The sequence below is a fragment of the Danio aesculapii genome, chromosome 10 (assembly GCF_903798145.1).
Source record: "Danio aesculapii chromosome 10, fDanAes4.1, whole genome shotgun sequence".
Classification (NCBI taxonomy): Eukaryota; Metazoa; Chordata; class Actinopteri; order Cypriniformes; family Danionidae; genus Danio; species Danio aesculapii.
The window spans coordinates 29,147,780-29,158,886 of record NC_079444.1 but is presented as its reverse complement, the minus strand read 5'-3'; the positions used below and the strand labels follow the sequence as shown (position 1 = coordinate 29,158,886).

The 11,107-nt window shown below is 34.6% G+C and overlaps 1 protein-coding gene across 16 annotated transcripts in view; it reads right to left on the bottom strand.

Annotated features, from left to right (window-relative positions):
• The window catches only part of picalma (phosphatidylinositol binding clathrin assembly protein a), an 85,712-nt gene extending 77,369 nt beyond the window's left edge, over nucleotides 1-8,343 (bottom strand). For 3 of the 16 annotated variants that reach the window (XM_056466794.1, XM_056466796.1, XM_056466797.1), the window contains exon 1: nucleotides 7,818-8,334. In XM_056466794.1, the coding sequence (XP_056322769.1) occupies nucleotides 7,818-7,947 (130 nt within the window). In that variant the 5' untranslated portion in view covers nucleotides 7,948-8,334. Of the gene's footprint in view, nucleotides 1-7,817 lie in introns of all 16 variants that reach the window. The other 13 variants (XM_056466791.1, XM_056466788.1, XM_056466800.1 and 10 more) reach the window with 11 other exon arrangements.
• Between the last annotated feature and the right edge of the window lie 2,764 nt (nucleotides 8,344-11,107).

Below are 11,107 nucleotides of genomic sequence, written 5' to 3'. Positions count from 1 at the left end.
AAACATCTAAAGTGTTGTTTTGGTCATTCTAAAACTCCTTAACCATTTCAGTTTTAGTGTTATTAAATGCATTCAAATGCCACCCTGCCATCACTGAGCGTCAGCATTTGTCTTCTGAGGCACAAGTCATTTATTAAACAAAGAAAAGATTCAAGCTTCTCCTACCGCAACAAATTCCATATTTACTTTTGATATTTGGCACCAGTTAATCAGGAAGTGACGATTTTTTTCTCTTTGACTTGTTGGATGAAAACGCTGCTTTATTCACACATCTTTTATGTGATATTCCAATTGAGCATAAATTTAATTTGCATCTTTGGATGGAAACATAGCTACTGAGAAGTAACTGTTAAATAAAGTCTATTTTTTGTGCGCACAAAAAGGTTTAGCTTGATAATATTCTGATTAAACTATGGTCTGTTTTGAAGATGTATTTTTGGTACTTTTCTGGACTTTGAACCTGCTGGATGAGGCAGCTCTCAGAATACATATAAAATATCTTAATTTGGTTTCTAAAGATGAGTAAAGGTCTCAGGGGGTTGGAACAACATGAGGTTGAGCCATTAATAACAATTTTGACATTGAGCTAACCCTTTAAACAATCATGTAAACACTACAGCAGTCCAGAAAGGTCTCCTGTTGATGTTTCAATAACGCACTACGCAGTGCTCCAGGGCGAATACACCAGTTTACATATGCTAAACAATCAACAACACAAATAGCCTAGGGTTGTTTATACCCGATACCTATAATCATTTGGAGACCAAGTAAAATTTACATCCTACAAAAGGTTTTATTAAAATCATATACATTTAAATATAGCAAGTGAAAAAATAAAATCGTAGAAATCTAAATTCTAGTTTAACATTTTCTAATAGAATAGTTACATTAGTATACTAGTATAGTTTTTGAATACATCACATTCCAGAAGCTAAATGAATTGTGAATGCAGTTTAATACTGACTTACAAGATAAAAATAACTCTTTAAAGCTTATTTACCCCAAAAATCTGACCTCCTTTACTGAACATCATGTCATACCAAACCAAAAAGACTATTCATAATGAAAACCTAAGCTAGGTCTGCAGTAGAGACAGGAGCAGTGTTGTAAAGTAAAATATTTCCAACACTCAAATAATTGTAATTAAGTAGTTTTTCCTCATAAATTCTAAGTAGTTTTAAAAATGTGTACTTTTACTTTCCCTTGAGTACATTTTTAGTGCAGTATCAGTACTTTTACTCCACTACTTTCCTTCAACCTACAGTCACTACTTTATTTTATTTATTTATTTTTTGTTTATGGGGATAAGAAAAATTAGTTCTGTGATTCCCGTCCAATCAAATCACACATAGAAGGTAAATCGCACCAATATGAACTAACTCAAGACATGGGCAATTTATAATTCTTGCAAACTGTTTGGAAGCATTAAAAGTGTCCAAGAAGATGTCCAAAATCTTTACACACATTGACCCAGACACTATTTAGATGCAGGTGACTGATGAGATGATGACGAATGTTTCCTGTGTGATGACCAAAATGGCCTTAAACACCCAGCAGGCACAAGACCTCAACATGACGTCAGATTGATGGTGTACCCCAATGCCGTGGGGACGTTGCATTTAGTTTGGAAATGAAAATCAGGTTGACGTTGGAACCTAATGTCAGGCCTACGTCAATGTCCAGCGTCCAACCTAAAAAAAATAAAATCGACCAAACATCAAAGTTTAATGACGTTACAGCTTGACGTTGTGTGAACGTTACCACTACGACGTTTATCAGACATTGGATTTTGGTTGCAATACCTGATGTATAATTGTCAGTATTTGACGTCAATATGACCTTGGTTTAAGATGTTGGCTTGATGGATTTGACACTTTCTAACACAACCTAAAATAAACCATATCACTGTCATTTGACATCGTTATGGGACATCAAAAAAACATTGTCCTTAGAAGATGGCTAGACTTGAATTTTGGTCACCTGACATCATAACCTGAATCAAATCTAATAATAACGTCTTATGACATTGTGTGCCTGCTGGGCAATAAATAAATGCATTACAGAATGTTACGTTTACACACATCCACAAATTACATGTAAATGCATCAGCTTTTTACAGCACAATACTTATTACTCACTACTCTAGAGTACTTTTAAAAGGATTACTTTTTACTCATATTGAGTAATATTTACAACAGATACTTTTACTCTACTTGCACTACATTTTTAGGCAAGTAATGGTACTTTTACTGGAGTATGATTTTCAGTACTCTTTCCACCACCAATAAATTTATTAAATTTCTTCATAATGATTGAAATGTGGATGTGTGCGGATCACATTGTACAACAAATGTCTAAAAGTGTTTAGTCACCTGTACCACACTGATTTCTTTAAAACTCTTAAATCCCCTCTAAAAACTAATACATTAAAAACTAATAAGAAAAATTTAAGCAAACCGATATCACAGCTGTTGCATTAAAGAGAGTGTTTGTATTTTTAAACTGTTCAACTGTGAATAGCAACACTAGGAGAGAATATATTACTGCACCTTTAAAATAAACATATGCTAACAAGCATTACATTTTATAAAAAAATAAATAAAAGCTTGATTAGTATAGCAAGTGCTGTGTTTTGCATTTCCTTATACGCTACTGAACACATTCAGCTGACTAATAAAAGAGGACATAAGAGGAGCATAAGCCAACATCCACATATGGACATGAAAGGATGTATAATACACCTGCTGATACACACCAACCTTTCGCAATAACTATGACAAGTTGGTCTAACACTGGTTGGCTCAGACGTCATAATCAGCTGCAGATTCACAAACAGTTCAGCCAAAATATTGTTATTCATTTACTCACCCTCAACCTATCCAGTAGAACATTAAAAATAATAGAGGTTTAGCTGAAACTACTGTGCTTTTACAAGTCAATGGAAATGGTGAGGCATGGGACGATAACCGGTTTCGGGAAAAGTAAATGTTTTAAAACCACTAAAATGTTCTGTTAGAGCAGGGGTGTCAAACTCAGTTCCTGGAGGGCCACAGCTCTGCACAGTTTAGTTCTAACCCTGCTCCAAAACAATTAAGCCGCGGTCACACTATAGTTTGAGTATGCAAAATTCTGACGTACGGCGCTGCAAAAAGGGGCGGGATTAAACAAGATGATTAGACATTTAAAAAAGCAAGCGATTGGTTCATATTTTAAAACTCTATAGGAGGTCATGTTTTGATCTTCAAACTGCAAAATCTGTTGCAGGAGCTTGTGTTTCCGCAGCTTTACCTGTACAGGTTTCAAACAAGCCTGAAGGACTTAATTAGTTTGATCAGGTGTGTTTAGGGTTTGAACCAGTGTGCGAATTATACATTGACGATTTGGGGGGGGGGGGGGGGGGGGAGGGGGTGTCAACTTTTTCAGTAGTAGTTTGTTAATACATGCTTCAGTGACAGTGAATCAAATTTCTGAATGTATTTAAATTACTTCTGATTTCTTAATAAAATGTATGTTTTCAGTGTTTTTAGAGGTTACTGTAGGTCAAACTACACAAGTTAAGCGACCATTTGTTTTAGGCTACATGCGCTTAAACACCTATTTTACAAGAAACAGGTTTTGTGAATATTTAAGATGTCTATTAGTGCTCTAAAACTGCCAGTTTCAGACTTTTGAATGATATTTTTCCTACCATTGATTGGCACAATTGAATGCATCACAGTGGTATGAACCATTATTGGGGGAGGGTACAGATGTATATTTATATTATACATTTTTAACTATTCAAATTTAAGAAAGATATTTCTTACTATAAAAGAGCTGACCCCTCATACATCTTGTTTTGATGTCCTTCATGGGGATCAAGCATTAATTAGGGGAGGTCAATCCCTACAAACCCCCCTGTAATTTGCACCCTAGTTTTAACTAAAGTGTGCAGAGCTGCGGCCCTCGAGGAACTGAGTTCGACACCTGTGCTATAAGGTTTATGCAAGGTTTTTTATGTTTAATGCTCAAAAATCTTTCAAATGTTTCTTAAAATAAAATGTATTGTGTTCAGTTGGAAAAAAAGTTGTTTTTTACTCAGACATTTAAATAGAACATAGTTTAGAGATGTTTCCCAATACAGTGATTTTTTTAATCCAAGAATATTATACCGTCAGAATTTTATACCTGCTAATGCCTAGACATGGTCTAAAATAATAATACCTATGCCTCCCAACAATCCATTGACGTCTATTTGAGCAAAATGAATGGGCTTCGTGAAACTTTGCAATTACGATTAAAGAAAACGGTTTCAGCTAAAAATCGCCAGAATTTATACAAAGAATTTGTGTGCTTGTTTGCAGCTGAAATGTTTTTCTAAGCTAAAACATGAAGCAGAATAAAACAATTGGAGTACATTTTTCAGTCAGCTGGTCATTTTGAGGATAAGGGTAGTTCAAGAGGAATGTTCTCCCTACCCCGGAAACCCAGCCCAAATCAAAGAGGCTGGAGGACGGAGCCGGAGCCATATCTAATGTTCAAATCAAACAGAAGGAGAGTGAGACACGCTGCTATTTCAGTCCCAAAGGAAACTCCAGGCACAGAACGCACTACGAGAACTAGTCACACACTCGCCATGCTACAGGAACCAACCTGAGAGGGAACCAATTTACTGTAGGAACAACATTCTGGATGCGAAGATCAAGAACAACTTAACATAAGCACATACTTTTGGAGGGAGGAATTCAACTATGCCGGACCTCCACTTGAAGAACTTCTCTCTTCTCCTTAAAAAGTGTCCGTCAGCACGCATGCCATTCTGTATTGTCAAAACTCTGCTAAAAATAGCTTCGCCACAGGAAATTAGCACTGTAGGGTGGGAACGCATGCAAAAAGCTATACATAAACACGCAGAATTGTGCCACCAGCCTTGATTTGACTAAAATTGATGACGCTTCATCCAAAGCCATTTATGCAAAATAACTCCACACACATCCACAAATATCATGACCAAAACGGAGCATGTACCAACAAATGGTAGGTGCTTCACTAATCAAAAGCTTCACATTAAACAGACCCAAACATTAACACTATTCACCGAGAACTGATAAGGTCAAGATAGTTCTAGTGTTCTTTCTGTGAATTGTTACAATCCTGGGTATCCGTCTGTGAGAGCTGTCAGCGCCAGCACCTGAGGGAGACTGAGAACATCTTACTCACAGAAGACAACCTGATTTCACCATACTCATAACAAGCGATAAAAATGGCAGCTTAAGAAAGTTAAATGTTAACATGGCAGAACAATTTCAGTTCAGCTGGTGCTATAGGAATGACTCTATTACACTGTTTTCTATAAACACCTGACATAGAATATCTTAAATTGAATGTTGCATAACTTATAACCTTCTAAAGGTTATTTAATTGTAAAATCAAGCTTAAAGAGCTGAACAATCATAGGGTCTGTGGCGATAAAACATTTTCATGAGACTACATATGATCAGTTCAGGTGTAAAATACTCTAAGTGCCATTTGGAATATTCTTCCACAATGAGCATTTTTCTCAGCCTCTGATGTTTCAGTTCAGTTATTTCATGTTAAAGGGCACCTATGATGAAAGTCATCTTTTGTAAGCTGTTTGGACAAGACTGTGTGCAAGTATAGTGTGTCCAGTCATATTGGGGTGATCTAAACCCAACAAGTCTCTTTTCTAAAATTTCCTGACGTCAAAATAAGATGAGCTTTAAAAGTTTAAAACGTTTTTAAAACAGTGCATGTTTGTAATGAAATACAGCGATTTTACGGTCTTTAGCACCACAGCCGCGTGTCAGTACAATTATAAAAGACGACGATCCAATGCCGGTTTGTGGACGTTAAATCAGGTTTGTACATTAACATAACAGATATCCATACAGCAGTGAATATTAATGTGTATCCTGTCAAATTTGCCATGCAAAAACCGTGCAAAGTTAACGCACGCTGTGTGTGCCTGAACTTTGTAACGACATTGTGTGTGACTCATCGTTGCCACTCTACCATTTATTATTATTTGATGTATGTGTTGAGTTCTTACTGTAGTATTTCTCACAAACGTTACACGAGATCTGCTTAATGTCTGCCACTGTGCTGTTTATCTGACTCAGCCGAGATGGAGATTGAGGCACACTAGGCATGGGACAAGAACCAATTTCAAGGTATACCACGGTTTGGAAAAGTCAAGGTTTTAAAAAGGTAAAAATTTTCTGCAATACCGTTCCTAAGGTATGTTACTTTTTTTTTTGTTTGTTTATTTTTTTTAAGAGAACAGTATCTTCAGCAGAAAAGATGCCGTTTTAAATTTATTTTAAAAAATCTGTTTTTGAAACAAAGACAGCAGAAGTCAATAATTCATTTAGTCTGACACGTTTACTGATCCTAAATATTATAAATGTGTCTCAAAATAAAATATATTGTGTTTAAAGGGGAAAAAGTTTTTTTTTTTTTACCCAGACATTTTTAAAGAATATATTTTAGATCAGTAATCACAATACTGTGAAATTTTTATTCAAGGTTATCGGCCCATGCCTAAGGCACACTCTGACAGGCACAGGGGAACAGTGGGCGGGGAGAACTAGCATTAAAGGCACAGGCAACAAAAACATTAACATGGTGTTCAAAGCAGAAAATTTTTATATTCTGAAAGGTATGATAAATAATCTGATGGATGTTTTGACATGAAACTTTACAGACACATTCTGGAGACACAAAAGACTTGAATAAACCTTGAAAAGGGGGTAAAATAGGAGCCCTTAAAAGGTGATGAAAATAACCCTTCCTTTGCCATAAAAGTGAAATTACTGAATCAAGACATGCTAATTAGAAAAATGCTAATTTTAGAAGAAAATTTCAGATGGCACTTTTAGAGGTTTTTGCATCTGAAATCTTCATATGTAAAATGTCAAATATGGTGTAATATTTTGAATAATCTAAAGTTTCATTACTTAACGTCAGGTCATTTAAAATTCTACAGTATATTTGAAATACAAGAAAATTACATCAAGATGAAGAGAGGTTTTTAGACATAATAAAAGCATAATTAATTTAGATTTTTTTTCATTTATTTATTTTTAAACATACATTAGAATAGGTGTTTCTTTGGAAAACATTAAAGAAATTTGATTTGGTGTCATCAAATAAAAAAAAAATACGATGACACCAAATCAAATTTCTTTTATATAAAGAAACTGATATTTTAGTTGTGACTCACTAAACGTGTCATTGACATATCTGCTCTGTTTACTTTCAGTACCAGGAAAAGAGCAGTAACGTTATATACATTTATTTCATAGTCTGTGCCTTCTGAAAAACAAGCTGTTGAGTAAACAATGACAGAAAACATCTTGTGAACTATTCCTTAAGCCATATAGTAACATAACACTAGTAAAACTTACTGTTTTAGCTTTGCAACATCAAAAAGCATACGGGCATTCCTTTCACACTAAATGCACGTTTGTTTGCAATAATCAGTTTTCTCAATGAAAGCACTCTGCTCAAGCGTCCTAATTACACAGCAGATGGGCTCGTTTTTAAATGCGGTTAATAATTAGTTAGCATGTTAAATCATTCAAACTGTACTCGTGCTCTCACACAACTCCAGAGCCGATCGCCAGTCACAGGTTCAACATCAGCAAAGGTCAATGGAGAGGAAGCTGGTTAAATAACACGAGCTGCACTGAACGTGAATCTTTTGCAGGCCTCGAGCCCCGAACCTCTCGTTCCCAGGGCGACGAGTGACTGACGTAACTTTCAAACGCGGGTCCGAAAGCAATATAGTATTAGAAAAAAAATCCCAGGACACTTACAATCCAAATGCTTCTTCTTTGGCCCCATGACTTCGTGCGTGGTCGCCTTGCACACCGTTTTGGACACCGCGGAACCGGTAACAATGTGTTGCGCTGCCGTTATCCGGTCCGTTATGCTCTGTCCAGACATCCTCGCAGGTTTAAACAAACAGAAAAAGGGGGAAAACAAAAAAGAGGGGAAAATCTACCCGGGCTGCTAAATCCAACGGCAATGATATAGTCCCTGTGATGTGCACTGTTCCGCCACCTGACTAAGGGAGAAAGAGAGAAAAGAAATGAGACTAAGACGCATCAGCCGCTTCTGAGAGTCCAAATGAAGTTTGTCCTGTAATGTGTGCCGTCAGCTGATCGCGACATTTACGTACCAAGCGTTTCCTCTTCTATTAACAGCAGCGTCCCCTCTCCCTCTCTCAACCCCTCTTGTCACGCACGCGCTCTCTCTCTTTTTCCCTCTTCCTCCCTCTCTCTCTTTTTCTAACTCCCCCCTTTTCTCCACAGCGACTCTCCTCTCGGTTCTCGCCTCCCCCTACTGGGTTTAAAAGGCTTGTAGGAAAATGGCGGGTCTGTTTCCTCTTTTCAGAGGATCCTCCCAAGATTTACATGGATGTTGGGCTGTAAGTGCAAAGTGACGCCATGTTGGCTCTAAATGTCAGTACCCGGCCCTCACGTTACATCCAAAGTGAGGGCTGCAATTTGGCTTGTGAGCCAAAATGGCGGCTTTAGATAGACAGTAGCTGTGCCTTATCTACCAGTTCCGCTATTCAGCGGATGACGGTTCACGTGACGGAATTCGTCCAAACTGAGTTCCCGGTTTCCAATAGTTTTTCACAATATAATGGATTTAAAAAGTTTTATTTTTTTTTCAAATGTAAGTAAATTTGCTACATTTTTTATTGTTTTGTTGTTGTTTGTTCTTTTTTACATATTAAAATATTATTCGTGTTATTTTCCTTAATAAAATAAGCAGACAGAAATGTCTGGGAAAATTCCAAATGTGAAAATATGAAATTTATTTCATAATAAGATTTTCATAGTTACAATAATTGTTATTATATTGTTACGTTTTAAAATCGACAATTATATGTACACTCAAAAATATACATTTTTTGCTCGATCAAACTAATTTAAAATGAGCTGAAACAACACAATTATTGAGATTTCATTGGGACAACTGAATTTTTTGTGTTCAATAAACAATAATTTGTTAAAAGTGTTAAGTTAACTTAATTTGTGTTGGGACAACATGAATGAATTGTGTGGAACCCTGCATTTTTTACAGTGTAGTTATTAAAAAAATACATAAATGGTATTATTTTTTTTTAATTCTGATATTTCCTCACATTTTCAATTATTTGATTTTAATTAAAGTTTAGATGTTTTTTGTGATGGAAACAAAGATAAAGGATAAACAAAGCATATTTATTTTGACAGCTTTTTATTTTTTATGTGTTATATTGTTTTTAAATATTTGATTGAATAACATGTCTGATATATTTTGTATAATTGCATGTATGCATTTAATACTTATACTTTTATGAATCGTATTTAATAAAATTTTAATGACACATAAATAAAAATGTATTTTATATGATCATATTATTATTATTATTATTATTATTATTATTATTATTATTATTATTATTATTATTATTAAAATACGTGTTAATGCTTCTCTGCATTCAGGTAAAACTGAAATTCAGACATTTTCACACTAACACGAAAAAATAACGTTTTAAAATGTAATCCTCAAAAACAAATGTCATCATCCTTTAGGAATAAATCATTTTAATTTCTATAGCTTCTTCAGCTAACCTTGCAAAATGTCTAGAAAGGGAGACATCTAGTGATCAAAATATGCCATTGCATTAGACATAATCGTAATTACTATAACAGTAGGTTGTCTCTCGGTATTTTAATGCAATCGATAAATCCTGTAGCTGCATCATTAAAGCTTAAATAATTGATGCAAACGACAGAAGACAAATTACACGAATATTGAACATATACAGTTATTAGCCGGTGTTGCAAGATAAGATTTAGCATGAAACTTTCCAGTTATAACTGCTAACCGTTCCACCAGAAGATGGACATTTTGATTGCGTTACAAAGAAGCCATGTCTTCCAGAAATGTCCTATGTTACGCACATGCAAATATTTACAAATTTAAAACAAAACCATCAGCTCACTGACCAGTATTGGCGGAACTGAAAGTGTGACACACTGCAGGACAGGTAAACGCATGATTTATGCAATCCTGCTTGTCATTATTGAGATTTGGGGCTTTTCGTTATGCTCTCTCTCTCTCTCTCTCTCTCTCTCTCTCTCTCTCTCTCTCTCTCTCTCTCTCTCTCAGGCTCGTAGATTTATGAGATTTAAATACTCAATTTTAGTGACATTAGAGCACTATTTTTAACTGGATTAGCTTGTCCGTTGGTGAATAGCCCTAACACTTTTTAATGTACCAAAATATTTTCTGAAGATTTAGAATAAAGATAAATTAATAAATACTGTACTTATTTTTAATAAGTGTATGGCAAGTTGTAGCTGTAGCACATGCTTAAAAAGTCAGATTTCATACAATTATTTTAAATTATGTTTACTATAAATAGTAGCTATATTTCCTCAGTACCTGGTTCATATTTTTAATTTTACATAGCACTGCATGTTTATTTATTTATTTATTTATTTATCTATTGGGTAAACACATTTGGATTTATTTGCAGTATTATCAATACAATATTTTTTATAGTAAAATATTTTCTATTAAAAACATTTTAATATAAAAAGTTTATCATTACATAAAAAATTCAAAAAATATTTTTTTGTTATAATTGGTGTGTTGTGTTTTCCTCAAAACTGGGTAGCAGTCACTGTGTGTATTTTACATCCTTCAAAATGGTTTCATCTTTTAGCCTGGAAGACAGTTATCACATCATTATAAGATTTTACCCACATACTTTTACAGATTAAAAAAAAAAAAAAAAATGTATATATATATATATATATATATATATATATATATATATATATATATATATATATATATATATATATATATATATATATAGAGTATAATACAAAATAATTTTATGTTGCAAAAATATTTTCTCCTGTGTTTCTCATCCAAATTTCGCTGAACTTTTTCAATAATTGGTAGGAAGACGTCTGCTGACACTGCAGTGAAAACCTCTGAAGCATGCCATGGGTTAACCCTGAGTAAATACCTTAAAACTCCGTGTTACATTTTACTCTGTGTTACTTTGTGCCTTGTGCTCCCCTATCATTAGAAA